The sequence below is a fragment of the Chlorocebus sabaeus genome, chromosome 25 (assembly GCF_047675955.1).
Source record: "Chlorocebus sabaeus isolate Y175 chromosome 25, mChlSab1.0.hap1, whole genome shotgun sequence".
Taxonomy (NCBI): domain Eukaryota; kingdom Metazoa; phylum Chordata; class Mammalia; order Primates; family Cercopithecidae; genus Chlorocebus; species Chlorocebus sabaeus.
In genome coordinates this window covers 23070529-23096519 of record NC_132928.1, presented here as the reverse complement: position 1 = coordinate 23096519, position 25991 = coordinate 23070529, and the positions used below count along the sequence as shown (strand labels likewise).

At 42.7% G+C, this 25991-nt stretch overlaps 1 protein-coding gene across 7 annotated transcripts in view; it reads left to right on the top strand.

Annotated features, from left to right (window-relative positions):
• Nucleotides 1-25991, top strand: part of SRGAP2 (SLIT-ROBO Rho GTPase activating protein 2) — a 250304-nt gene that overhangs the window by 195694 nt on the left and 28619 nt on the right. For all 7 annotated transcript variants that reach the window (XM_007988689.3, XM_007988687.3, XM_007988691.3 and 4 more), the window contains exons 11-14: nt 6029-6113; nt 9564-9591; nt 11413-11437; nt 20018-20078. In XM_007988689.3, coding sequence (XP_007986880.1) covers nt 6029-6113; nt 9564-9591; nt 11413-11437; nt 20018-20078 — 199 coding nt within the window. The remainder of the gene's footprint in view (nt 1-6028; nt 6114-9563; nt 9592-11412; nt 11438-20017; nt 20079-25991) is intronic.

The window sequence follows — 25991 nt, the reverse complement described above, 5'->3', positions numbered from 1 at the left end:
TAAATAAATAAATAAATAAATCTGGCCGGGTGCGGTGGCTCACGCCTGTAATCCCAGCACTTTGGGAGGACAAAGTGGGCAGATCACCTGAGGTTGGGAGTTTAAGACCAGCCTGATCAACATGGAAAAACCCTGTCTCTACTAAAAATACAAAAAATTAGCTGGGCATGGTGGGACATGCCTGTAATCCCAGCTACTTGGGAAACTGAGGCAGGAGAATCGCTTGAACCCGGGAAGCGGAGGTTGCAGTGAGCCAAGATCACGCCATTACACTCCAGCCTGGGCAACAAGAGCGGAACTCCATCTCAATCAATCAGTCAATCAATCAATAAATCCAGAGAGAATGGGTAGCTCACAAAAGCTGGACCTACTGCTCTGATTACTGGGTCTCTGGCCACAGGCTGCTTCTCTACACGCTGTGGAAGAAGCAGAGGTGAAGGGAAGGGCTCAGGAACAGCTCAGCAACTTTCGCCTCTTATTTGCCCTCAGTGGTGACATGTTTCCTGATTTTCTTGGCTTTGTGTTTATTGCTTATCTTCTATAACACATAGTTCAGCAATGTCTACTCTTTACCCATAGCCTTTTTTATTGTGATTGTTAAAAATCAGTATTTTTAAAGGATGCAAAGATTTAAAAGGGTATACAGGAAAACCTACTATAAAGTTTCTTTTCATTCCTGACTCCTCTTTCCCCTCCCCTCTGCTGGTGGTTGAAACCACTTTCTTCTGTGTCCTTCCAGAGATACTCTGCATGGACAACAACTGACGTATCTGTAAATACCCTTTAATGCAATAAATTACATTAGAAATGTAATGAAAGAAAATGGAAGTAGATGTAGAAGTATACCACTTATAGCGTTCTTCACTTTTTTAACATTATTTATCTTGGATCTTATTTTCATGTTAGTCCAAAAAGATCTGCCTCCTTTTTAAATAGCTGGACAGAATTCCACTGTATGAATATGCCATCATTTGTTTAGCAAATTCCCTCCTCACAGGCAGTGATGCTCGCTGTTTAGCCAAGGTTTACCAAAGCTTTATAAGGCTGGCATTTTCCTAAGTATTTCCTTTGTTTTTTGGAGCCCGAGCCTCGCTCTTGTTGCCCAAGAGCCCAAGGCTGGAGTGCAATGGCGCAATCTGAGCTCGCTGCAACCTCTGCCTCTCAGGTTCAAGCGATTCTCCTGCCTCAGCCTCCCAAGTAGCTGGGATTATAGGCACCCACCCCCACACCCAGCTAATTTTTTGTATTTTTAGTAGAGACGAGGTTTCACTATGTTGGCCAGGCTGGTCTCGAACTCCTGACCTTGTGATCCGCCCTCCTCAGCCTCCCAAAGTGCTGGAATTACAGGCATGAGCCACCACACCCAGCCTAAGTATTTCCTTTTATAGGGAGTTGGAGAATTAGGTTATTGTATGGGGATAGAGCAGTGAAGGGGTTAAGGATCATGGCTGATAAGGTAACAAAGCTAAACAGTCTGAATTCTTAGGGACAGGTTTAGGGAAGGTAATAGAAGAGGAGGCAATGCCTTGGCCACTGGGGCAATGAGCGACCACTAGACTTGGAACTTGTGGTCTGAGATCTTTTTATCTTGGTATTTCTTGCAGGCCCTTGGTAAACGTGTGCTGGCGAGTACAAATGAGTGAATGCCCCTGTGCTGTCAATTAAACTGGGGAGATATGCTCCATTTAAGGTTTACTCTATTATGTATTCTATCTGACAGCTGTTTCCTATTTTAAAAACTGCCGGGAGAAGGGGAAATGTCAGCATGCCTGCATGGTGGGGAAACAGCCACTATAATGACATCTGGATATCTCTGAGCATGGGCTGGGTAGGTGTACTAACTTTTCCTGCCTTGCTACAGTGGATACTTAGGGTCTTAGGTTCACACAGATTAAATCCAAGGCATAAGCAACATCCAGTGAGTTTTATACCCCCATGGTAAGAGTGTATTTAAAGGGAAGAGGTTTTTAAAAATGAAATTTGAAAAGCATTCTAGTGCCTCTTACGACTTTTTTAAGGCCCAAAACCTTCTGCTTTCATTCTGCTTTTGTTTTAGCACAAAGCAAAGACACTTAGGGAAGGGATGCTTTTAGGCTCACTGAGGAGGTGATTCAGGTATAAGGAAGCCAGGCCCTGTGCTAATCACAGTAATGCTTATTATCCAATTTCATTCTCACCAACCTTGTGAAAAAAATATTCTCATTTTTCAGATGGAAAAACTAAGACTCAGGGGGTTAAATGATTTGCCCAAGGTTAGAAGAGTTAGTAAGTGGTAGGACTAGAATATTCCAACTCATGCTTTTTCATTGTAATGCAACTAAAGCATCTATCAAGGAGGGAAAGTGCAGAAAGAAAAGTTATTATATTAATACTTTTCAATAAACAAAACTCACTGCTGACAGTTAATATCCAATTAGGAATTATTAGGAAATGAATTAATGAGTCATAAAAACTGAGTTGAAGTTTCACAATGGCACTAAACAAAATGCCCAATAGACTCTTTGCCGCCCTTCCTACTTTTTGAAGAAATTCTCAGTTTTGATAAAGTGTGAAAGTTGTTGGGGGTGGGCACTGGTCAGATTGTGTTTTAGGAACTTGATTTTATTTTGGTGATACCTAGAATAAAATATTACCTGTTCTTTTGCTCCTTCATTGAGGAAAACCCCAGGTAGCCACTTTGATTTTGGGTGTTTGGTGAAGGAACGAAAAAGAATTACCTAATATTGGAACATGCCCTAAGTAAGGAAAGTGATCCTCGTTGCCCAAAGAAGGAATTTTGAGATTGGAGATTATAAGCATCCCTTTTCCTGGCCCCCCTTATCTCCAGAAATCATTAAAAACCACCTATTCTTCCCTTGCCTTCTTCAGCGGTCTCAGCTCCTTTCTCTGTGTGTCTGTCGAGCAGCAATAGAAGCCTTCTAACTCACTTCCACGAATTAAAGACAAGGTCACTTATCCCCAGCAAGTCTCTCATATGGATAAATGCTGACTTATGGGTGGTATGGAGGAGTGATAAATAAAATAACATGCCTGCAGACTCTGAGATGCCTTTACCTTTCCATACCTGGCTTACCTGGATGGAAAACTCCAACCATGGTTTCCACACCAGTATTAGGGATGCAGTTCATACCTTGACACAGTTATGATCCTTCAGGATTTAATGGAACCCGAAGAGGTAATCTGTCATACATCTTGACGAGATTGTTATTTATTTTAATGGTTCATCAAGTGACAGCCAGAGTTAACTAATGAATTGTGAACATGAATTTAAAAAATTGATTTCCGGAATCACAAGTAGTGAGAAGAAGGAATTTGCCTCCATCTCCTTTGAGAACTCTAGCTGTTTATCTGAGCAGTCTGGTCTTGTTTTGAGGGTTACAGTTTATTGGTGAATTTTCCTCATTAGGAAACCTTTAGAGTCTCCTGGGATAACCTTCCAAAGAGAGAGGCTTTTGAGGCTTGCATTGTTGGCAATAGATATTTCCTGAAGGCTTTCCACCTCTGGGCCCTAAAGTACTGTTTCAAATCCACAATTAGGCATTGGTTGGGGATTCGGATATTACCCCGGGTAGAATGATAGCAGGTGAGCTGGCATCTGGAACAGATGGAAAAGGGAAGGTGACAACAGAGCCTCTCTCCTTGCAGATGTTCTTGTGCAAAAGCATAAAGGCACAGAGAGAACAGATCATGAATAAGGCAGTAGAAATGATTTGGAGTAAGATTTGGTTTTGGCTTGTTTTATTTTTAATTCAGTGAGTACGGGCACACTAGGGGCTTGGTTTGTGACTGCTGAGGAAGGGTCTACCCAGAGGAGAGTGAGACTGCTCATTCATTTATTCATCATGCATTTATTGAGTATCTGCTATCTGCTAGGCGTGGTACTATCAGGGGTGCAAAGAATAATAAATGACATGGTCTCTGACCATAGGGAGGAAGCAGTCTGGAGAAAAAGACACATGAGTAATAAACCCTCTGTGACCGGGCTGTATGAGAAGTGCTGTCATGGAGATTTGCATGGTACCCACAGGACCATCTGGGTGAACATGGGAGGGCTAGGCACTGTGTCCCAGAGAAAGCAGATTTTTCTTTTGTTTTTAAACAAGAGAAAGAATCAGATGCAAGCTCTTAGTTAAAAGTTCACATTGTACAGAAAAGTATAGAGTAAAAGTAACTCACATTTGTTCACTTTTCTTTTTTTGTTTGGTTTTTGTTTTTTGAGACAGAGTCTTGCTCTGTTGCTCAGGCTGGAGTGCAGTGGTGCGATCTTGGCTCACTGCAAGCTCCGCCTCCCAGGTTCAAGCAATTCTCCCGCCTCAGCCTCTCAGGTAGCTGGGATTACAGGCACTCACCACCACGCCCGGCTAATTTTTGTGTTTTTTGTTAGGGATGGGGTTTCACCATGTTGGCCAGGCTGGTCTCAAACTCCTGTCCTCAAGTGATCCATCTGCCTCAGCCTCCAAAAGTACTGCGATGATAGGCCTGAGCCACCGCACCTGGCCCTGTTCACCTTTTCTTTCTATCACTCTTAATCCTAAGTGAAATCAAAGGTTTGATGTATAATTATATGTTTTACTTAATATACATTAAAAGACAGACAGAACTATTACCATTTAAAATGGTGCATCCACCTAACTACCTCAGTGATCTCACATGTCACCAGTAATTCACGGATCACACTTTGGGAAACCTGGCCATTTGACTTCTGAGTTCAGACGTAGGCAGATAGCCCCTGATCTGGAGGATAAACCACTGCAGCAGGAGGCGATCAAGGCAAACTAAGACCCCAAGAATGGCTGTGGAGGAGAGCGGAAAAGATACTTTAAAAATCCAAAGGCCTTGGGTTGGGCCTGACACTACCACTTGCTAGCTTGCAACTCTCAGCAGTTTATTTGATACCTCACCTCCCCTGAGATCATCTTGTCTGTAATAAGGAAGTAATATCTTCCCTATATGCTGTGCAGTTATTTATCGTAAGAGTCAAATGAGAGAATATGTGGTAAAGTGCTCTAAAACCTGCTATGTTGCTGCATGCATAGAGCGTTAATACTATGAAGTTTAGTTCTGCTTCTCTCCTTCTCCTGCTCTGTACCATGATGGATGGGACATTTTGTCATAATGGTTAAGAGCACACGCTGCATTGTCAAACTGCCTGTATTTGGATACTGACTTTACCACTCACTAACTGTTTGACCTTGAGCAACTTAATTAAACTCTCGAAACCTCAGTGCTCTCATGTGTAAAATGGAGATGATGATGATGATGATGATGATAGTTGCCTAGGGTTGTTTTGAAGATTCAGTGAATTGTCTGGGGACGTACGATCTCTCACTGGGCAGACGAGGGTTGAGAGAGAACAAATCTGAAAGTGCAGCACAGCAGTCATATTTTGACTGTGAGAGCAGGTGGGATCACATTTGTGTTTGGACCTGGATGTGTGTATGCAAGTGGGGGATGGCAGCCCCTTCCACTGAGTGCTCAGAAATCCAAAGCTTTCCATAAAGACTCCATGCAGAATAGAGAAGGAAGCTGTTGAGGATATGGCTCAAAGATGCTCCACATCCCAGGCTTACAGCTGAGGCAGGGACTGAGCCTGCCACTGGCACTGCTCCTAGTGTGATGGAGTGCCCTCCCCCTCCTGCCAAGAGGCCAGGGCAGGGCAGGATGTCAGTAGAGGTGACAGATAGCAGGTGTGTGTCCTCACACCAAGAAGACCAGGGCTCAAGGAGTTCATCCACCCTCCCTGCTCTTCCTCAGTGAAACTGCGGGAGAGGGGCTCTAGGAAACAGTTTCTTTATACTGGCCATCATGGAACTCCTAGAAAAAACATGGAGAAGGATATTAATCCACCATGAAAATCAACAGCTGCCCATATGATCAGTGCCTTAAAGAAATTAAAAAATGGACTGGTAGAAATTGGGTCAGACACCAAATGACCTCTGTAAAGGGGAATTGTTCAGCTGAGCATCTGTGATTTTTTTTTTTCTTCTTCAGGAGTCTGATTGCTCTTTTTCCTCCTCCTCTCTTACAGAAAATGAAAGAGTACCTGGAGGGCAGGAACCTCATCACCAAGTTACAAGCCAAGCATGACCTTCTGCAGAAAACCCTGGGAGAAAGTGAGTGTGGGAACCCTCTGCTGGAGGCTTGACAGTGAGGCCAGCTGGAGCTTTCTTGCTGAGCACATGCCTCCATCCTCAGCCAAGTGGACCCGGTCTTGTTATATGAATGCCTTTCTTTTCCTGGCTTGTTTGATGTGGAAGCACACGCCCCAAATGACTGCTTGAGTAATGGGAAAAGGCCAATGCTTAATGAAGCACTAACGTGTATCATCTATTTGTTTAAATGGAGCGTGCCTGCTCTCCACCCAGTCCCCCCACCCTTGCCTCCTCTGCCACTTCAGGGTAGAGAGGCTGAGGGGTTATTTATTCTCCAGACACTTTGTTAAAACTTCTAGCTCCTCTGTGGCAGCACTGAGACTGGAGCAAGAAGGTAGGGAGCCATGAGATGAGATACGCAGCTGCTCTGAGAGGAGAGAATTCTCAAATGCAGGAGATGGACAGGCTGCCGCTTTCTATAGCTTCCAGAAAGAGCGTCAGTTTCTTTCTGCTTTGAAAGCTCTTAATGCTGTTTAAGTGGCAGCCCTCTCTCCTGTGGCTATACTGAGGCCATGGTGCTGAATGGACTGTCTTGTCTCATAGAATGATTTTAACCAGACCCTGGAAAGTAGCAAGGCAGAGAACTGGACTGGCACTCTGGACTTTCTCTCCTCAACTGTCAAACAGAAGGTGGAGGTTGAAAGAGAAGCTTCCCCAGGGTTTTTTGGCACCCTGCCCAGATTTCCTGCCTAGCTCTCAGCATCCTATGATTAATGGGAGTCCCAAGTTGGGGATGCCTCTAAATGCCCCACCCCTCCTCCCTGTCCCACTAATCTCCTCACTTAAAGATAGGGGGGAGAGGAAGGGAGAAGCTGCAGGGAATATGGCTAACTTCAGTTACAGGCAAGCCTGTACTTACACAGAGATCTGACATTTTAAAATAAATTATTGAGCACTCTTCAGACAAACTGCAAAGTTTAGGAAAGTGTGCAGTACTCCTTGGCTCATTGGCCCCAGGAATTGGAGCCTCACTTCTTATTATACCAGAGCCTCCTACCCACCTTTTTTGCCCTGTCCTTTTCCTGCCTTGGATGATTTCCCAGATGATTAGTTTTTTTTCTCTAATCTTTTATCTAATGATTTTTTTTTTTTTTTTTTTTTTTGAGATGGAGTCTCGCTGTGTCACCCAGGCTGGAGTGGAGTGGCACCATCTCGGCTCACTGCCAACTCCACCTCCTGGATTAAAGCGATTCTCCCACCTCAGCCTCCTGAGTAGCTGGGATTATAGGCATGTGCCACCACGCCTGGGTAAGTTTTGTATTTTTAGTAGAGACGGAATTTTGCCATTTTGGCCGGGCTGGTCTCAAACTCCTGACCTCAGGTGATCCACCTACTTCAGCCTCCCAAAGTGCTGGGACTACAGGCATGAGCCACCATGCATGGCTGATCTTACGACCTTTTTTTTTTTTTTTTTTTTTTTTTTTTTTTTTTTTTTTTTGAGATGGAGTCTTGCTCTGTCGCCCAGGCTAGAGGAGTGCAATGGTGTGATCTCGGCTCACTGCAAACTCCGCCTCCCAGGTTCAAGCAATTCTCCTGCCTCAGCCTCCCGAATAGCTGGGATTACAGGTGCCCACCACCACGCCTGGCTAATTTTTTTGTATTCTTAGTAGAGACGGGGTTTCACCATGTTGGCCAGGCTGGTCTCAAACTCCTCACATCAGGTGATCTGCCTGCCTCAGCCTCCCAAAGTGCTGGGATTACAGGTGTAAGCCACTGTGCCCAGCCCAATCTTACGACTTTTAAGGCATTTTCTTTTATGTGAAGAAAACCTGTTAGATAATTTCTGTTCTCTCTTCCTCACCACCAAAAGGACTCAGACGAAACAAGTTCGGGCACTGAGGACCAAACTTTGCTTATAGAAAATCTTTACTCTAGGGTTATCAGATTGCTCCACGGAGAATCAAGACAGTCTAAGCATAGTCCATAAGTAAGACAGAGAGCAGGGCCTTGGGGTCATACAAATGCATATGCGCTCATACTTGTGTGTGTGAGTGAATGGGTTTACTCACACATTTATGCACTAAATGTGCTACTATGGAGGAACGAAGGCTGACCATTCATTAGTGCTGCAAATTGCCTTAATCTAAAGATGACAAGTTCTAGCAATAAAGAAAAAAACAAAACTATAAATCTTTATGCGTGCAAGTCATCACGTCCCTGCCTTCTGAATGTATTTGTCACCAGAATGCAGGAGTCCCTTGTTCTTGCCATAGAGGAATAATTGATGTGTATGAATATTCCAGAATGGAAATGGAACAGATGTTGAAAATAATGGCTCAGAATAATATTTTTGCACATAAGAGCTGAGCCTTTGGTAACGAGAGACAGTTAGGGGTGGGGGATGGCATTGCTTAAGATGAGCTGAACTATAAGCAACAATTACCAACCTTTAACGGCAAGGAAAGGCCCTGCCCTCCCTCCCCCAGCCCTTGGAGTCGCCTTTGCAAGAGCTTGGATGGGGAGGAGTGTGGGAGCTGATTTTTACTTCCCCGGCTCAGCACCTGCTAGGGTTTGCCCCTGGTTTAAATAATGCAGGTCTAAAACAGATCAAGCTTCATTAACTATGGACCCAAAGAAAGCAATATGTATCACATCATTTCCCGTGTAGACATGCATGTATATTTTTTTAAAACATGAGAATACTTCTCATGAACTTGAAGATTTTCAGTTTCATTTTTTTAAAAGCTAGCAATGACCCATTGGACTCCTAAGGCCCACTATTGCATTGAGAACCATGATTTACTAGTAGTATCAACATTGTATCTCCCATCTCCCTTGCCACCTCAGTCAAACCTCACAGGAGAATTTACTATGAATCTCAAGCTAGAATATCCATATCTTCTCTATTCTGTCCCACAAACAGCTCCTCTTGTTCTCCCAGCCTCCAACTCTGTGTGTGTGTGTGTGTGTGTGTGTGTGTGTGTGTATGTACACTCAGGAGCAAGTAAACTTGGCCTTCCACCCCACCACACACACATCCAACATAAGAGAAGCTGAATTTCATCCCTGGGAGGGCTTCTAATAATTTATTCTATTAAGTATGATCTGTGTTGCTATTGTTCCACTACATCCATCCCTATGTTCCCATTGGGAAGCAGAGTTGGCTCTAAGGTTTAGGGAGACCGACCTGGACTGGGAATCAGCATCAGAAACAGTTCTTGCCCATAAAGAGGGTCTTGGTGCTTTCTCTTCTTTCTCTCTCTCTGTCTCTCTGTCTCTCTCTCTCTCTCTCTCTCTCTCTCTCTCTCTCTCTCTCTCTGTCTGTCTCTGTCTCTCTCTCTCTCTCCTCTTTTGCTACACACTGTTGTACTGTGGCTTCTAGGGGAGATAGGCATGGTAGTTACTAGGAGTGGGTCTCCCTCCCTCCCTTCTCCTTTAACATAATGCTTTTTGCCTTTGTCTTTCCAACAGGTCAGCGGACAGATTGCAGTCTAGCCAGGTGAGTGTGGCCTGGGAGAGGCCTGGGAAGGGATAGAGGCCTGGGGGGTAGAGCAATCTTAGTCTGGGAGAGAGCCAAGGAGTTGAGTTGTAAAGGCATTGAATGACTTTGCAGAGCAATGGCCTGGGGCGGGATTTGTTTACCTCTCTTTGCCTTGCTGACCCCATCTGATCTCAGATAGAAATGGGGTTTTCAGGGACTTCAAGAAGGAGCTAAGCAGAACTGAGTGAAAGGGGTTGTCATTTGCTGAAATTGTACCAAAGACCCCCAGACGCCACTGAATTGCAAGGAACATAAACATTCAACTGTAGAGGATTCTGGTAACCTAACCTTAGCTGCCAGACTTCAACATAGGGGCTCTGGGGAGTCTTTGACCCAGAGAAAGATCAGGAGATGGCATTTGATTTTTTTTTTATGCCCAGAAAAGAAGGCAGCCCCTAATTAGTAGTGACTGTTGCTGGATAATGAAATATTACATTGCATTGGCTTGCTAAAGAGCATTGGTAGAAATATTTGCCTGATGTACAAGTATGTACCCCTCCCAATCTTTCCCCACCTTCCCCTTCCTCCTCCACCCCAGCCAAATATTTTCCCTCAGTCACAGTGCTGCTATGAGAAAATTTGTGAGCTGTTGGAGAGCAAGGTATTCGTTCATCCAACAGTTCTCAGATGCCTAGAAACGTGCTTATTTAACTAGAGAAGGGGCTTTAATGGGTTAGACTCCTTAGAGACCCTGGGTTAACCCATTATATCAACCACTTATATCTGCCAAAACACATAATAATCATGAGGCCATTTACAATTATAGGCTCATTATTTAGAGATAGCTTCATTTGACTTTCATTGTTTTGTCATTGTGAATTACAATAAAGATCCCATTAGTAAACCGGTCTTGATGACTGGAGGGAACCAGGATAATGGGATTCTCTGGAACACATCTTTTTGGTGTTAAGAGTCTTTAAGTTCACCTGAGCTCCTGAGTCTGTGGAAAGCTCTGTAGGACTGAAAAGAGCTGAATTGAATTTCCTGGTGCTGAGTTATTTTGCTCTGAGACCTTGGGCCATGCTTTTCCCCTCTCTGTATTCTGGTTTCCTCTTCTGTAAGACCAGAGCACTCCACTAGATTCAAGGAGCTCTAGTGGCCTGGTGGCAGGAACAGAGCAGTGACCAGCAACCAGGCTCTGGTCCCATCCTTCACTCAGAACAGGACAGCCCTGCCTCCTTGGTTTGGGTGTTGTGCCTCTGAGTCAGATTCCCTTTGAGAAAAGGCTTCTGAGGCTAAACACAGATTGGAAAACATTGACTGAGAGGATCCTCAAAGTTCTTCCCAAACTAGATGTTCTGCAGTCTAAATCCAGAAAAATTGTTCCCTGTAAAGACAGCAATCTTTAAAGATTTCCTAGAGAAACAAAACAACACAAAAATTGTAGCATCCTTTGGTGTTTCCTAGTGTCTCCTAGCAGACAAAAAAATCTTCTTATTGTCTAACCCAAATATATTTTACTACAAATTGAACCAGTTCTCTCCTATTCCAATTTTGAGTAGTGCTAGATATTAAAAGCCAGGGAACGTCTGTGCTTTTGTGGAAAAAAGAGCTTTAGTAGGCTTTATTGTGGAAGTTATTTATCAAGTTTCTTAGCCATTTCTGGGACTGAACTGAGTAATGCCACATGTTTCATTAGCCACCACACAGATTGTTTTTAATTATTAAAAACTTTACTTCTGGGTTTAAGACTGGTTGTTTATCTCATTCGTCCCAATTTTCTCTTTTTCTTCCTTGTTGCTGGATTGGTCCACTCTGATTTGGCGGGATTGGTCACAGGCGCAGCTCAACTGTGAGGAAACAGGTAAGGCCCAACCAGGGCCAGGCTGGTCTGGCCTGAAAATACAGTCCATCCCACAGGCATTTATTGAACCCCACTGTGTGCAGGACTGACACCTCTGACTTCATGCCTGCATTTGGAATGTATCATTTAGTCATAGTATGTTTAATATTGTGGCAATATCATTGATTTAACTAGTTGGAGTGCCCATAGTCTTTTTGACTTGTTCCTCTCCTTTTCTAGTCATTTATCGTCTTGGATACTAGGGGTTTGGTTTGATTGGTGCAGATTGTTCCAGAACTGCCCATGGCATCCTTTTCCAAGACCACAAAAGAGGCTTGACACTTCCTGCGTATGTGCTAGCATATCAGTAACTCACAGCACCTAATTAGCTAGACCAGACAATCTCGCTTTAAGTTGGCAGATTTTGTTTGATTGTTTCTGGTGGCGTAGTCATTCTAGATGGATTCCTAAGACATGCTAACAATGCAAAGATTAAGTCTGGTCTGGGAATGATAGGCAAGAGCCATTCGACTCTGCAATTTGGTGCATGATCTTCAGTGTTGTATTAAAATCTGCCACTGGGCAGCCAACTCTCATTACCCATATTAGGAGGGATCTTAGAGAGCAGTGGCATGGATAATCCACATCAATGGATAATCTAAACAGCACTTGTGCTTGTTTAAAAAAAATTAATTGAAATATTTTTCGCAGTAGCAAAATTGACTCCTAATTATACTTTATGGCAAATACTGAAATGATTTTATGTCCCCTAAGCTCATACCAGCTATGCAGTAGACAGCAGGGAGGGCGGGTGGAGAGAGCTCAGAAATATCTTTGTGTCTGCTCAGGGGAAAGCTAATCCAGGCTTTAAAAAATCATTTTGGGTAATTCTCAGTGGCTCTAGCCACAGGGAGATAATCGAATAAAGAGGGCGCGTGGTTTCTATGGTGTTGGCAGGCCCGGCATTTCTTCAGCTCATCTGACTGCTCTGACGGGGTGGACCATTAAGCTGGGGAACTTGGATGATACAGGCCTCGCTTGTCTTAGCTTTGCTGTCACTGTTTTTCCCTTCTCTACTTGGGATCTCATCTTAATGAGAATGCCATCAGATGCAATTACAGATTTTTTTAATTATAAAAATTTAATTGCAACTCTCTCTTTTTTTCCTCTATTTCTTTCTTCCTCCTCTTTCTTCCATAATTTCATTTAAAACTAGAGAGGAATGGAGTGACTCCTAGGGATAATTCAGTGCATTTAAAATTAATAGTGCATATCTTGCAGAGAGAGCAAGCCATTTTCTCTTTAAGAAAAGGAATGAACTTGAAGTTTGTTCTTTTCTGTTCCTGGGTTGAAACCAGGCATCTTGCTTATAGCTGGAGCATGTTTGCAAGGGATTTGCAACCTCCACTGTGGCTACAGGAGTGCCAGACACATCAGTTTGACAGGTGATCTGTGCCCTTGGTTGGGCTCACCGTTGGAGGGGAACAGCACCCCTCTGGTTTGCATCCTGCTGCACCTAAGTAGTTGCAGGCAAAGTGTGTTTGCCTGGTGCTAGATTTGCATAGGAGTTACAGGATATACCAAAATCCCCAATCAAATAAAGATCTTGTTTTCATTTGGCTGCCCCAGTTTCTAGCAGTTCAAATCTACTAGTGGATCATCTAAAAGTTTTCCTAAGATGGTCAGAAAGGTAAAATAGATAGTAAGTTACTTGGAAGGTGAGTAATCTTGTATAAGTAACAAGGAAGTAATTATTTGTTTATGGCAAATCAGGCAAACAAGAGGAAGAAGCTAGTAGTTTTTGTTTTTGAGGGTCCCTAATGTGTTCCAGTTGTTTTTGACCCTGTCAAATACTAGGTTTAAACCATCCCAGACCTTTTTTAAAAAGGAGACAGTCCCACTGCTGCTTCCAGGCCTTCCCTGCTCCCTGTAAGCTCAGCATTATTTCTCTCCTGGCCATGACTTCTTATCTTCTTTGTTGGCCTTTCTCCATTCCTCTAAATTGAGGCATTTCTCCAGGGCTCTGTCCTCTCATGATGTCTCTCTATATTCTTTCCCTTGTCACTCTTGTTCCCTTAGATGAATCTTTCTCTTCTTCCCTAAGCATATTTTTGTTCTATAATGCTGTCCTTTTGAGTCTTTGAGTGTAACTCCTCAGTGATCGACTAGACATTTATGCTTGAAAGTTGTGATAGCACCTTCTACTTTCAGCATCAGTCTTACCCTCCCCCATCACATTGTGATTTGCGTAGCCCCTCCCCTCACTTCTCTGTTTGTGTTCAGGGGGACTCCATTCTTCACAGTCTCTGAGGCCCCAAATCTTATCTTTGATGCTTTTTTCCCTCATTACTCACATATAATCTGTTGTAAAGATTTGTATTTTCTCCCTTGGTAAAAATGAAAATTAACAAATGTAGTACAAATAAGTACCTAACAAAAACTCTAACCCTCTTACTCATGTGAAATTATGCCAGATAATGCATATTCACAGATTTTCTGGCCATCTTTCTGATTTTTTTTTTTTTCAAGACAGGATCTGGCTTTGTCACCCAGGCTGGAGTGCAGTGGCACGATCTTGTCTCCCTGCAACCTCCACCTCCTGGGCTCAAGCAGTGCACCCACCACAGCCTCCTGAGTAGCTGGGACTACAGGTGCACACCACCACACCTGGCTAATTTATGTATTTCTTTTTTTTGTAGAGACCGGGTTTCACCATGTTGCCCAGACTGGTCTCAAATTCCTGAGCTCAAGTGATCCACCTGCCTCGGCCTCCCAAAGTGCTGGGATTACAGGCATGAGGCACTGCACCCATCCCTTTCTGATTGTTTTCTCCTGCAAATCACTGGACCACTGCTTCACTATGTTTTCCAACTTAGGCCCTACTTTTCTCCCTCTGCTTTTGGTTTAAAGTTCCCTTAATCTGATTAGATGAGAATTTGGCCTGATTCCTTAAAGGCCCCTTCTAACCCTAAGATTTCATGACCAAAAAAAAAAAAGTGTATAAGGGAATTAAACTGACAAAGGTTTCTAACATCGGAGGAGGGAAGAAGAGAAGGAGAAAGGAGGAGACAAATAGTGCATAAAAACATAGAAACTGCTCAGTCAGGGCTCACACCTATAATCCCAGCATTCTGGGAGGCTGAGATGGGCGGATCACCTGAGGTCAGGAGTTCGAGACTGGCCTGGCCAATATGGTAAAACCCCGTCTCTACTAAAAATACAAAAATTAGCCAGCCGTGGTGGTGGGCACCTGTAATCCCAGCTACTCGTGAGGCTGAGGCAGGAGAATCACTTGAACCTGGGAAGCGGAGGTTGCAGTGAGCCGAGATCGTGCCGTTGCACTCCAACCTGGGTGACAAGAGTGAGACTCTGTCTCAAAATAAAATAAAATAAAATAAACTCAGTCAACTCTATACAAAGGCAATGGTGAAGTGCTGGTCATCGTGGCATCACAGGAGTGCACAGGCACGTCCCAGGGAAATTACTCATTGCTCAGAAACACTACAAGGAGAGAGGAGGATGGCAGGAGTGTTCAAAGCCTTTGTGACTTTGTCCATTTTGTGCTCCTACTGGACTCTTAGATTCCACTGGAGCAGTGGGGACTAGAAGATGCTTGTGCAGTAGGACAGGTCATCTGTAGCCCACCCTTGTCTGCCACAGATTATCCACTGGGGACTGCATGTGAGTGCTGCTGGTAACCACAGACATGCAGGTTAATATTTTTCTTGCCCTGTTTCCTGCCAACCCTTCGTACTTACCTTTACCACTGATACTCCATTTCCTGCATATGCCAGCCAAATTTTGTACTCACACAATTTGTTGAAGCCAGTAGCCTGTAAGCTTTCCAGCTTTTCTCCCTCGAGGTCATAATAAACGTAGGACCAACAAAACTATGCAAACACTCATATCACTATCTTCATTATCTCTGCTGCTAGTATTTTTAAATAATTTTTATTAATACATAATTGTACCTAATTATGGGGTACATGTAATATTTTGATACATGCATACAATTTATGATAACCAAATCAGGGTAATTAGGGTATCTGTCACCTCACATATTTACCATTTTTTGGTGTGTGTGTGTTGGGAACATTCCAAATCTTCTGTCTATTTTGAAATATCCAATAAAATATTGTTACCTATTATCATCCTACTGTGCTATCAAACATTAGAACTTATTTATTCTAACTATTTTTATACCCATTAACCTTACTTTTTTTTTTTTTTTTTTTTTGAGACAGGATCTCATTCTGTTGCCCAGGCTGGACTGTAGTGGTGCGATCTCAGCTCACTGCAACCTCTGCCTCCCCGATTCAAGCGATTCTCGAGCCTTGAAAATCCCAAGTAGCTGGGATTACAGGCATGCACCACAACACCTGGCTAATTTTTGTATTTTTAGTAGAGACAGGGTTTCTCCATGTTGGTCTCGAACTCCTGACCTCAGGTGAACCGCCTGCCTCAGCCTCCCAAAGTGCTGGGATTACAGGCGTGAACCACTGTGCCCTGCCCAACCTGACTTCTTTTTTCTTTTTTCTTTTTTTTTGTGATGGAGTTTCGCTCTTGTTGCTTTTTTCTTTTTTCTTTTTTTTTGTGATGGAGTTTCACTCTTGTTGCCCAGGCTAGGGTACAATGGCACAATCTTGGCTCACTGCAACCTCCACCTCCTGGGTTTAAGCAATTCTCCTGCCTCAGCCTCCCAAGTAGCTGGGATTACAGGCACCTGCTGCCGTGCCCAGCTAATTTTTGTATTTTTAGTAGAGACAAGGTTTTACCATGTTGGCCAGGCTGGTCTTGAACTCCTGACCTCAGGTGATCCGCCCACCTCAGTCTCCAAAAGTGCTGGGATTACAGGCATGAGCCACCTCACCTGGCCCAACCTCACCTCTTAACCCCCCACTCCCCGCTACCCTTCCCAGTCTCTGGAAACCATCGTTCTACTCTCTGCCTTCATGCAATCAACTTTTTTAGCTCATGCATACAAGTGAGAATATGCAGTATTTATCTTTCTGTGCCTGACTTGTTTTACTTAACACAATGTCCTCCAGTTCCATCTATGTTGCTGCAAGTGACAGAATTTTATTCTTTTTTATGACTGAATAATATTTCATTGTGTGTATATACCACATTTTACCCATTCATCCATTGATGGACACTTATGCTGCTTCCATATCTTGGCTATTGTGAATAATGCCACAATAAATGTGAGAGTACAGTTATACTGATACTTCAATATACTGATTTCTTTTCTTTTGGATATATAACCAGCAATGGGCCTGCTGGATCATATGGTAGATCTATTTTTAGTTTCTCAAGGAGCTTCCATACTGTTTTCCGTGGTGGCTATACTAATTTATATTCCTGCCAGCAGTGTACAAGCATTCCCTTTTCTCTGCATCCTTGCCAGCATTTGTTATTTTTTGGCTTTTTGATAATTGCCATTTTAATTGGAGCGAGATTATTTAAAAATTTGCATTTTTCATGATTAGTGACATTGAGCATTTTTTCACATACCTGTTGGCCATGTGTATGTCTTCTTTTGAGAATGCCTATTCAAACCATTTGCCCATTTTTAAATCAGATAGATTGTTTTTTTGCTGTTGAGTTGTTTGAGTTCCTTATATATTCTGGTTATTAATCCCTTATCAGATGGATAGTTTGCAAATATTTTCTCCCATTCTTTAGGTTGTCTCTTCACTCTGTTAATCATTTCCTTTGCTATGCAAAAGCTTTGTAGCTTGAGATAATCCCATTTGTCTATTTTTGCTTTTGTTGCCTATGCTTTTGAGGTCTTACTCAAAAAATCTTTGCTCAGACCAGTATCCTTGAAGCATTGCCCCAGTGGTTTTTTTAAGTCATTTCATAGTTCAGGTCTTACATTTAAGTCTTTAATCCATTTTGATTTGTTTTTCTATATGGTGAGAGATAGGGCTCTAGTTTCATTCTTCTGCTGCTATTATGTATAAATGAGAAATGTAATAACAGAAGTCTGTAAACATAAAAAGACTTCCCCCAAATTGAGCTTTTTTTGGCATTTTTATTGTGGAACCCAGTTTCTTCCTTAGAATAAGGAAGAGAAGACAAGGATTCTTCCCCTGAGATCACGCTAGCCTAACTGGCCAGTCAGTGATGCTGACAAGAGGGCAGACGCTGGCTGCTGTAGTTGGAAAGCTGGAGGAAACAGATGGGTTTAGGGGTCATGAAAATGAGCATTTGGGTCGCTGAGACTGTCCTGACACCAGCTCCACCTTGGCATATACAGTACTCCCTTTGGCATCATCTCTGGTTCCCAGAAAGCTTGAGAGCTAGAGGCTAAGTCAGCTCTTCTCTCAGCCTGACTTCTTTGTGAGACCCAGCTGCTTGCCTAATAGTGGCCAAACCCTATGGCTACAGTAGCAAATTCAGAGCCAGGGAGAGATCCACGCAAACCTGTCAAACGGGCAGAAGCTACACAGAGCCATCCCACTTGACAGTTCAGTCTCTGTCCTGAACATCTAAAGCCCTTTCTAGTTAAGTTCAGGCCCCTCTCCCTGATCTCTTTCTTCCACACAGCTGAATTATTGTACATTCAGCTGCATTATAAAACCCTACTGGTTTAGGCCAGGTACCATGGTTCATACCTATAATCCCAGCACTTTGGGAGGCTAAGGCAGGAGGATTACTTGAGGCTAGGAGTTTGAGACCAGTCTGGGCAACATAGCGAGACCCTCTGAAAAAATAAAAATGTGCTGGGTGTGGTGTGGGTACCTGTAGTTCCACCTACTCAGGAGGCTGAGGCGGGAAGATCACTTGAGACTATTTGCTCAAGGTTACATTGAGCTATGATCACACCACTGCACTCCAACCTAGGCTACAGAGGGAACCCCTGTCTCTAAAAACAACAAAATCGTTTAAAATATAAAATAAAACCCTACTAGTTTTGAGTAATACTTGGTATGTACACCTGGCAATGTTTGCTGAACTGCTAGGGTGCAGTATGGGTAGTGGTAAAGTGTTAGGTCTCCGAGGGAGATTGCCTGGGTTTGAATCCTGGTTTTGCCACTTGCCAGCTATGTGACCATAGCAGCTACTTAACCTCACTAAGCCTTCATTTCTTCATTTTTCTTTTCTTTTTCTTTTTTGAGACAGGGTCCCGCTCTATCACCCAGGCTGGAGTGCAGTGGCTTGATCTTGGCTCACTGCAACCTCTGTCTTCTGGGATCAAGCAGTCCTCCCACCTCAGCCTCCCAAGTAGCTGGGACCACAGGTGTGCAACACCACGCCAGGCTATTTTTAGTAGAGACAGAGTCTGTTGCCCAGGCTGGTCTCACACTCCTGATCTCAAGTGATCTACTGGCCTCGGCCTCCCAAAGTGCTGGGATTACAGGTGTGAGCCACCGCACCTGGCCTCACTTTTTCATTTTAATGAGTATAATAATAATAATATATACTCCATAGGATTGTTACCAGCACCAGTCCATCTAAAAGACTTAGTACATGGTCTCACACCTCTTTAAATTCCTCTATAAGTGGTAGGCACTAATGTTCATGTGCTAATAGGAAATATTACTCTCCTTGCCTCCAGTCCCCTCCCCAGTCTGTAGAAGGCAAATTGAGGCCCAAAAAAGTTCAGTGACGTGAGCCAGATTGTGAAGCAAAACAACAGAGCAAAGATTGACATCTGGGAGGCCTGCTTCTTTGCTTAGTACCTGTTAGTCCCCACTATTTAGAGGTAGTTTTTCTTTTCTTTCTTACCTTTATACCAAACAAACCATTTTTCTGAAGCTCCCATTGGTTCGTTCTGCTACCTTCAACTGAGAATAATTGAGCACCTCTTATGTGAGAGCATCATGGCCAGCCCTGGACAGCCAGGAATTGACATAGAATCTGCCCTTGTGAAGTTTGAGCTGTAGTGGTGACAAGTGCCAACAAATATTCACATCCACACATTGGAGTCACAGGGTTAAGGAGAACATGCCCCCAGCAGGAGCAGCTCAGGCAAAGCCACGAGGCAAAGGAGGACTTTGCAGAACAGAAACGTGGCCAGCATGACTGTAGCAGAAGCCAGGGGAAAGAACAAGCAGTGGAACTGGAGGCACAGGCAGGATTCCTGGCATGCAAGGCTGTGTAAGAGAGTAATGAGAGGTCTTTGAAAGAGTTTAAATAATGAAATGTGCACTTTTAAAGATTACCTAATCACTATGTGAAGGAAGAGAAATGCGGGTCAGAAGGTGGCAAGGATGGGAATTGAGGTATTGGTGGATTGAACTAGGTTGATGGCAGCTGAGATAGAGAGAAGCAAATGGATTTGAGAGATATTTAGAAGGCAGACATGACAGAATGTATTGATTAATTAGGTGGTGGAGAAGGTGGTGAGAAACTGGTTTGGGATAAAAGATGATCAGTTTTATTTAGGACATGCTGACTTTAAGGCATCTGTGTAGCATTCTCTGTAGGTGGTTGTATTTTTGTGCTGTGGAACTTGGAGGACAGGCCAGGTGCTTCTTTGTAGACCGGCCACTGATCCACTAAGACAGTTCTGCACGATTTGGCCCATTTTCTCTGACCCTGGGCTATCCCTGTTTGAAGATTCTAATGTTGTGTTTCCCTTTGGCTTTTCAGGACTCCAGCCAGGCAATTCCTCTGGTGGTGGAAAGCTGTATCCGGTTTATCAGCAGACACGGTAAGCAGGATGACAGCCTTGTCCATATTTGTGCAAAGATTGGGAAGAACTTCCAGGAATTCTTTGTAGAGTAAGAATAGAGATTGACTTCCCATCCTGACATTCTCAGAAAAGGAATAAGTTCTTATTTGTCCACATAACTTTTGCGACCTCAGAATAGCCACACCTGGACATTGAAAGAAAGGCACCATGTATTTTGACGCAAAATGCCTCAGCCACTTATCACACAGCATTTTTTTAGCTTGAGAGTAAGTTTGAAATTGCAGCTGTTATGTAAATACAGCTGCTATTATGTGGTAACAGTAGTTTCACCATTACTCACAGTCTTTGCAAGTGTGGGTATCTCCCACTGTACAGCCTGACCATTTTGTCACTTTCTGTACCAGACTAGTTTGAAAACATCTCCTTTCCCAATGTTGCAGTGATTCCTAATAATCAGTTTTTGTTCTGGTTTGGTCTTGCTGGATACAGCATGGCCAAGAGCTGAGTTAGTAGCTGGTCTTAAAGCTGTATCCAACTTTTGAGAATCTGCAGAGGCAGGCTGCTTCTCAACCTAGGTGAAATCATACTCTCTTCTACTTGGATGAAGCTGAATCTTATAAACACCATTCCCCACCAGCACTGGTCTCATTGGACGGAATTTAGCGATGGAAATAATTGCCAGAGAATTGATTTCCCAAGGATTAGAGTGTTTAGAAAAGACAGAACTAGTGCTATGAAAATTTCTAGGAACTGGGCATCAGAAATTGTTTTTAGATGCTGTTCTTTCTGTGATAGGAAAAGGGGCAGAGTGACCTTTCTGGAGCTAAGGAGGTAGATAAAATATTGCTTGTCTAAATTCAGAGGCAGCTATTCTCTCTCCCTCTCCTTGCCTTTTTCTCTCCCTGTAAACTGGGGCATTGCTCAGGTTCATTTTTGGGATAGTAATTATTATAGCATGGTTACAATTGATCTCATCCTAATCAGCTATAATTTTTAAATCTTGTCCCTATTCATTTAAAGTAACAGCATTGTATATCAGTATTGAACAGTCAACAAATTTATCAAGTCCCTGATCAATGCTGGGTACCATGCTTTGCCATGTAGGAAAGCAGAAACAGGAATAATATACTGTTCCTGTCTTTAAGTGGTTTTATTTTGCAGTTGGGAGAAATAAGTAAGCAAGTGATAAGTTAAGTAAAAAGAGATAAGCTGTGGTAATTCAGAATAGGAGTATAAGAAATTTCACAAGATAGTAATGATTAATAGTCAAACAGTTTGCAAAGATAAGTCCAAACTGAGTTCAGGGGAGGATGAATTATTTGTGCCTAAGAGACAATAGGAGAAAGAAAGTCTGAGCCACTGCTCATTCAGCATACATTTCATTCATTCAACAAATACATATTGGTTGCTTATTATATCCCAACAAAAAGATCCTGCCTTCATGAACCTTACATTCCACTGACAGGTGGATAAGCAAATGACCAATTGATCAGCCAGTAAATACAATATGTCAGGTATTGGTGAATGTCATGAAGATAAGTAAAGCAAGGTGAGGGGATGGAGAAGGAAGAGGAGACACTATTTGAAGCTGGTTCAGAGAAAAGACTTCTGCTAAAGTGACATTAGGGCAGAGTTGTGAGGGAGTAAGCCTTGTGGATATCTGGGGAAGAGTATCTTGGGGAGCGGGAACAAGTGCAGAGAACCTTGCCACGTGCAGGAAGCCAGCGTAACTGGAGCAGAGTGAGTGAAAAAGAAAGCGGCAGGAGATGAAGCTGGAAGCCAGACTCTTAGGGCTTAATGTGCTAGGATTGGATTTTATTCTGAGGGAGATGGGAAGCCACTGGAGAATTTTGAACAGGGAGTCATCTTTTTAAAGGATCCTTGGCTGCTCTCTGGAGATAAGACTGTAAGAAGGAGACAGGAAGCAACTGCAGTAGCCTGAGGAAGACATAATGGTGGCCTAGACCAGGGTGTTGGCCGTGGTATTTGCTGAAAAGTGGACAGGTTCCAGATATTGTGGCGTGAATGTACCTGTTTCTACCCGTTACAGGCACAGTGCATGAGGAGACAAAAATTTAGCACATTACTGTGGTGAGGCTCTGGGGAAACAGGCACATTTATATGTTGCTGATGGGAATGCAAACTGATACAACTCTTTTGGAAGGGAATTTGGCAGTATCTAACAAAACTTCATATGCACTTACGATCCAGCAGATTCTAGGAATTCCAGGAATTTACCGTGAAGTTACATCTCCAGCAATACAAAAATGCATGCGCACAAGGTTATTTGTGACAGCATTGTTTGTAATTGCAAAATACTAGAAGGAACCTAAATGCCCATACATAGAGGAGTGGTTGAAAAAATTATGGGACATTCATTCAGTGGAGTACTATACAAGAATGGGGAAGATTTACATGAACTGATATGGAGAGATTCCCAGGATATGTTGTTAAGTGAAAAAAACAAAATGTGAAGGAGTCTGTATCGTGTAGAATACCACAGATGCTCCTCGGCCTCTGATGGGGTTACATACAGATAAACCCATAAAAAGTTGAAAATGTACTCAATATACCTAGCCTAGGGAACATCAGAGCTTAGCCTAGCCTGCCTTAAATATACTCAGAACACTTACATTGGCCTACAGTTGTGCAAAATCATCTGGCAACACTATATACTGTAGAGTACAGGTGGTTTACCTTGGTAATCACGTGGCTGACTGGGAGCTGTGGCTCTCTGTTGCTGCCCAGCATTATAAGAGAATATCGTACTACATTTTGCTAGCCCAAGAGAAGATCAACATTGGAAGTATTTCTCCTGAATGCATATCATTTTTGTACCATCATAAAGTCAAGAAATCATAAGTCAAACTATTATAAGTCAGGGACTATACATATGGATATTCTTTTGCATTTCATTACCTTTTATGTAAGAGAGAAGAAGATATAAGAATATCCGTGTATCTTCTCATTTCTGCAGAAAGAAATGCAGGAAGGATGAATCTAGGAACTAATATTTAATTGGCTACCTATAGGGAATGGATGGAAAAGAGGTGAAAAGAATGGGGCAATGGGAAATGGTAAGGAGTGGTGTTTCTCTTACCTTAGTGTAGTTTTGACTTTTAGAACAACATTAGTGTTTCCTGTACTCAAAAGATAAATAAGCCGGGCGCAGTGGCTCACACCTGTAATCCAGGCACGTTGGGAGGCTGAGGTGGGCAGATCACTTGAGGCCAGGAGTTTAAGATCAGCCTAGCCAACATGGCAAAACCCTGTCTCTACTAAAAATACAAAAATATTAGCTGGGTGTGGTGTTGGGCACCTGTAATCCCATCTACTCAGGAGGCTGAGGCCTGAGAATCACTCAAACCCAAGAGGTGGAGGTTGTGATGAGATCACGCCACTGCTCTCCAGCCTGAGTGATAGGGTAAGACCCTGTCTCAAAAAAAAAAAAAAAAAAAAAAAGATAAATAAATAAATAAAGGCAGGATGTGGGTACAACCCAAAATATAATGCAGACAGTAACATATAAACCTAACTGTATTACAAGTGAATAACATAACCACAATGAAGAGAATAAGGAAAAAAATAACCTAAGTAATTTGTCTTGACTATAATATAAATCTAAAGATAAAAAGATCTCTAAACAAATATTTTACAGTAATTAGTAGTTTTTTAATTACACAGATATGGATTAGCAATTCTAAAAGTGTTTTATATATATTCTAGGATCAAGCAAATAAATATATTGTGGATTTTTTAAAAATTGAGCACATAGTAGCTGCTCAAAAAACATCTGTTCCACTAAATTGATTTTTCCCAAATAGGGACCTAAGGTATTCATGAACTCCCTAAAAAACCACGGTAAAAATTTTTGTGTGTAGGCATTTAATGAGGATAGAGCTCATAACCTGTGTCAGTCTTGAAAGAGTCTGTGGCCCACTGAATGCTGGGGATTTTCACATCCTAACTATCCTCAAATCCCTTGGGAGGTAGACATTATAGTCCCCATTATGTAGATGAGAAAGCTCAGTGGTGGGTGAGGGTGATTCAGGAAGGCTTAAAGGAAGAGAAGGGATTTGAGGAACAATTGAAACTGAGTCATGATGGGGAAAAAAAAAAAAACAGTTTCATGAGGAAGGGAGCAATGTAACGTGAACATGAGATGGCTGCTGTAGAAATCATTTCAGGAATTCTCCAGGAGAACAACTTTTGGCAGTGGTTGGATTCTGTGCACAATGGAAGGTTTTGTGCCATTTCCAAATAACTTATCCAAGTCTGATGAGTTTTATACTTTCATGTTCGTGTGAACTGAGAAAAAATTTAAAAGATCATGGATGTGTCACTTTGGTTATGCAAGGATTCACCTGCAGTATAATAAAAAGCCAACTGGTTTTTCTCTTTACTTTCTGGAAACCAGCCACTTATTAATGTTTCTGCTTCCAGAATCTAGAGATTCTGTCTGTTGAGCAAGAACACATAGTAGTCCCTCCAAAACGTAAGTTCTCAAGAGGAAACAGAGACCAGACCTAAAGAGAGCTCCGTGTGTTCCAGGCCTGCTGCCTGATTTCCAATGAGCTCTCCTCTCATTTCTTCTTGTCCTGGACCCCCAGGCCAAGGCTACTTTTCCTTGGTGTTCTAACCTACCAAAAAGTAACAAGATGATGACGCTGTTTCAGGAATTTGTGCAATGGCTTCACCAACTAGAACATAGTGAGTAGCCCGGTTTCCGAGATGACATTTGCTTATACCATGTTGTGACATGGCTGTTTCTCTCAAAGCACTTGTTGTTTACATACTATATTTAAACAACATTATCTGGCTTTTACATCGCATTTGTAACTAGTATTATAGTCCTATTACACTGGTACTAATGAGGTTTTAACGTTGCCTGCCACTCTGTGAGGAATATTCTGGAGATTCCTTTACAGGAGCAGACAACTTAAGGCCTATTACAAGCCAGGTAACTACATTTCCTCTGCTTACTTCTTAATGTTGTTTCAGTTGGATTCAGAATCTGTCCTGGCCTATGTGGTTTACCTCCAGAGGTCTAGCTGATAGAATTCATCTGCTTTAGAGATAAAAGCAGATGAAGCACAAGAAGGTTTCTTAACTGAAGAAACCCTCTAACGGTGGGCAAAATGGAGCATTAGTCTATTTTGTTTTCCTAAAATAAAACTTGAGATTTCTCCAGCCTGTCAAGGTTTTTGAAGGATTGTGCCATAACAGAGGGATTTTGACAAAATGCTTAAGATTGAGACCCAGGGATCCTGAGAAAAGCTGAGCGGTCCTGATGCAATCAGAGATGCTAGTCTAGTCCAACCCCTGGGGCTGGCACTGATGACACACTTGCTGGATTTCTCACCGGTTTTGCAGTTGTGTGTGTGGTGCTGTCTGTAAGCCATGTCCATGCTCAGACTGACCAATGTGGTTCCCAGCCTCTGCACTTGCACTCCGATAGGCTCCACAAGCCTGGTGTTGAAGACTGAGTATGATTGCAGCCACAAGGCCTGAGTTTGAGTCCTGGCCCTGGTTCTTACTTCCTGTATAACTTAAGGCTGGCTGTCACTCATCAGTCCCCTCATCCAGAGAATGAGATTGTTGCCAACCTTTACCTTGTTGTGACATTATTACTTGTGAGGACCAAGTAATTTGTTTGTGTGAAAGCATTGATTAGCAGCAGTTACTATGCCAGCATTTTTTTTTCATGATTTGTTTTTCTCCTCTAACAAAACCAAGAAGTTCTTGTGCACATTATCGTAGTGTAACATTCATGCATGTTTGTCTTTAGAGTAAAGCTGTAGTCAGGAACCAGTGCCTAGCACAATGTCTGGCAATACTATCCATTGACTGATCACTTAATAGCAAGCTTGTTCAACCTGTGGCCCATGGGCTGCAGCACAAATTCGTAAACTTTCTTATAATATTACGGGA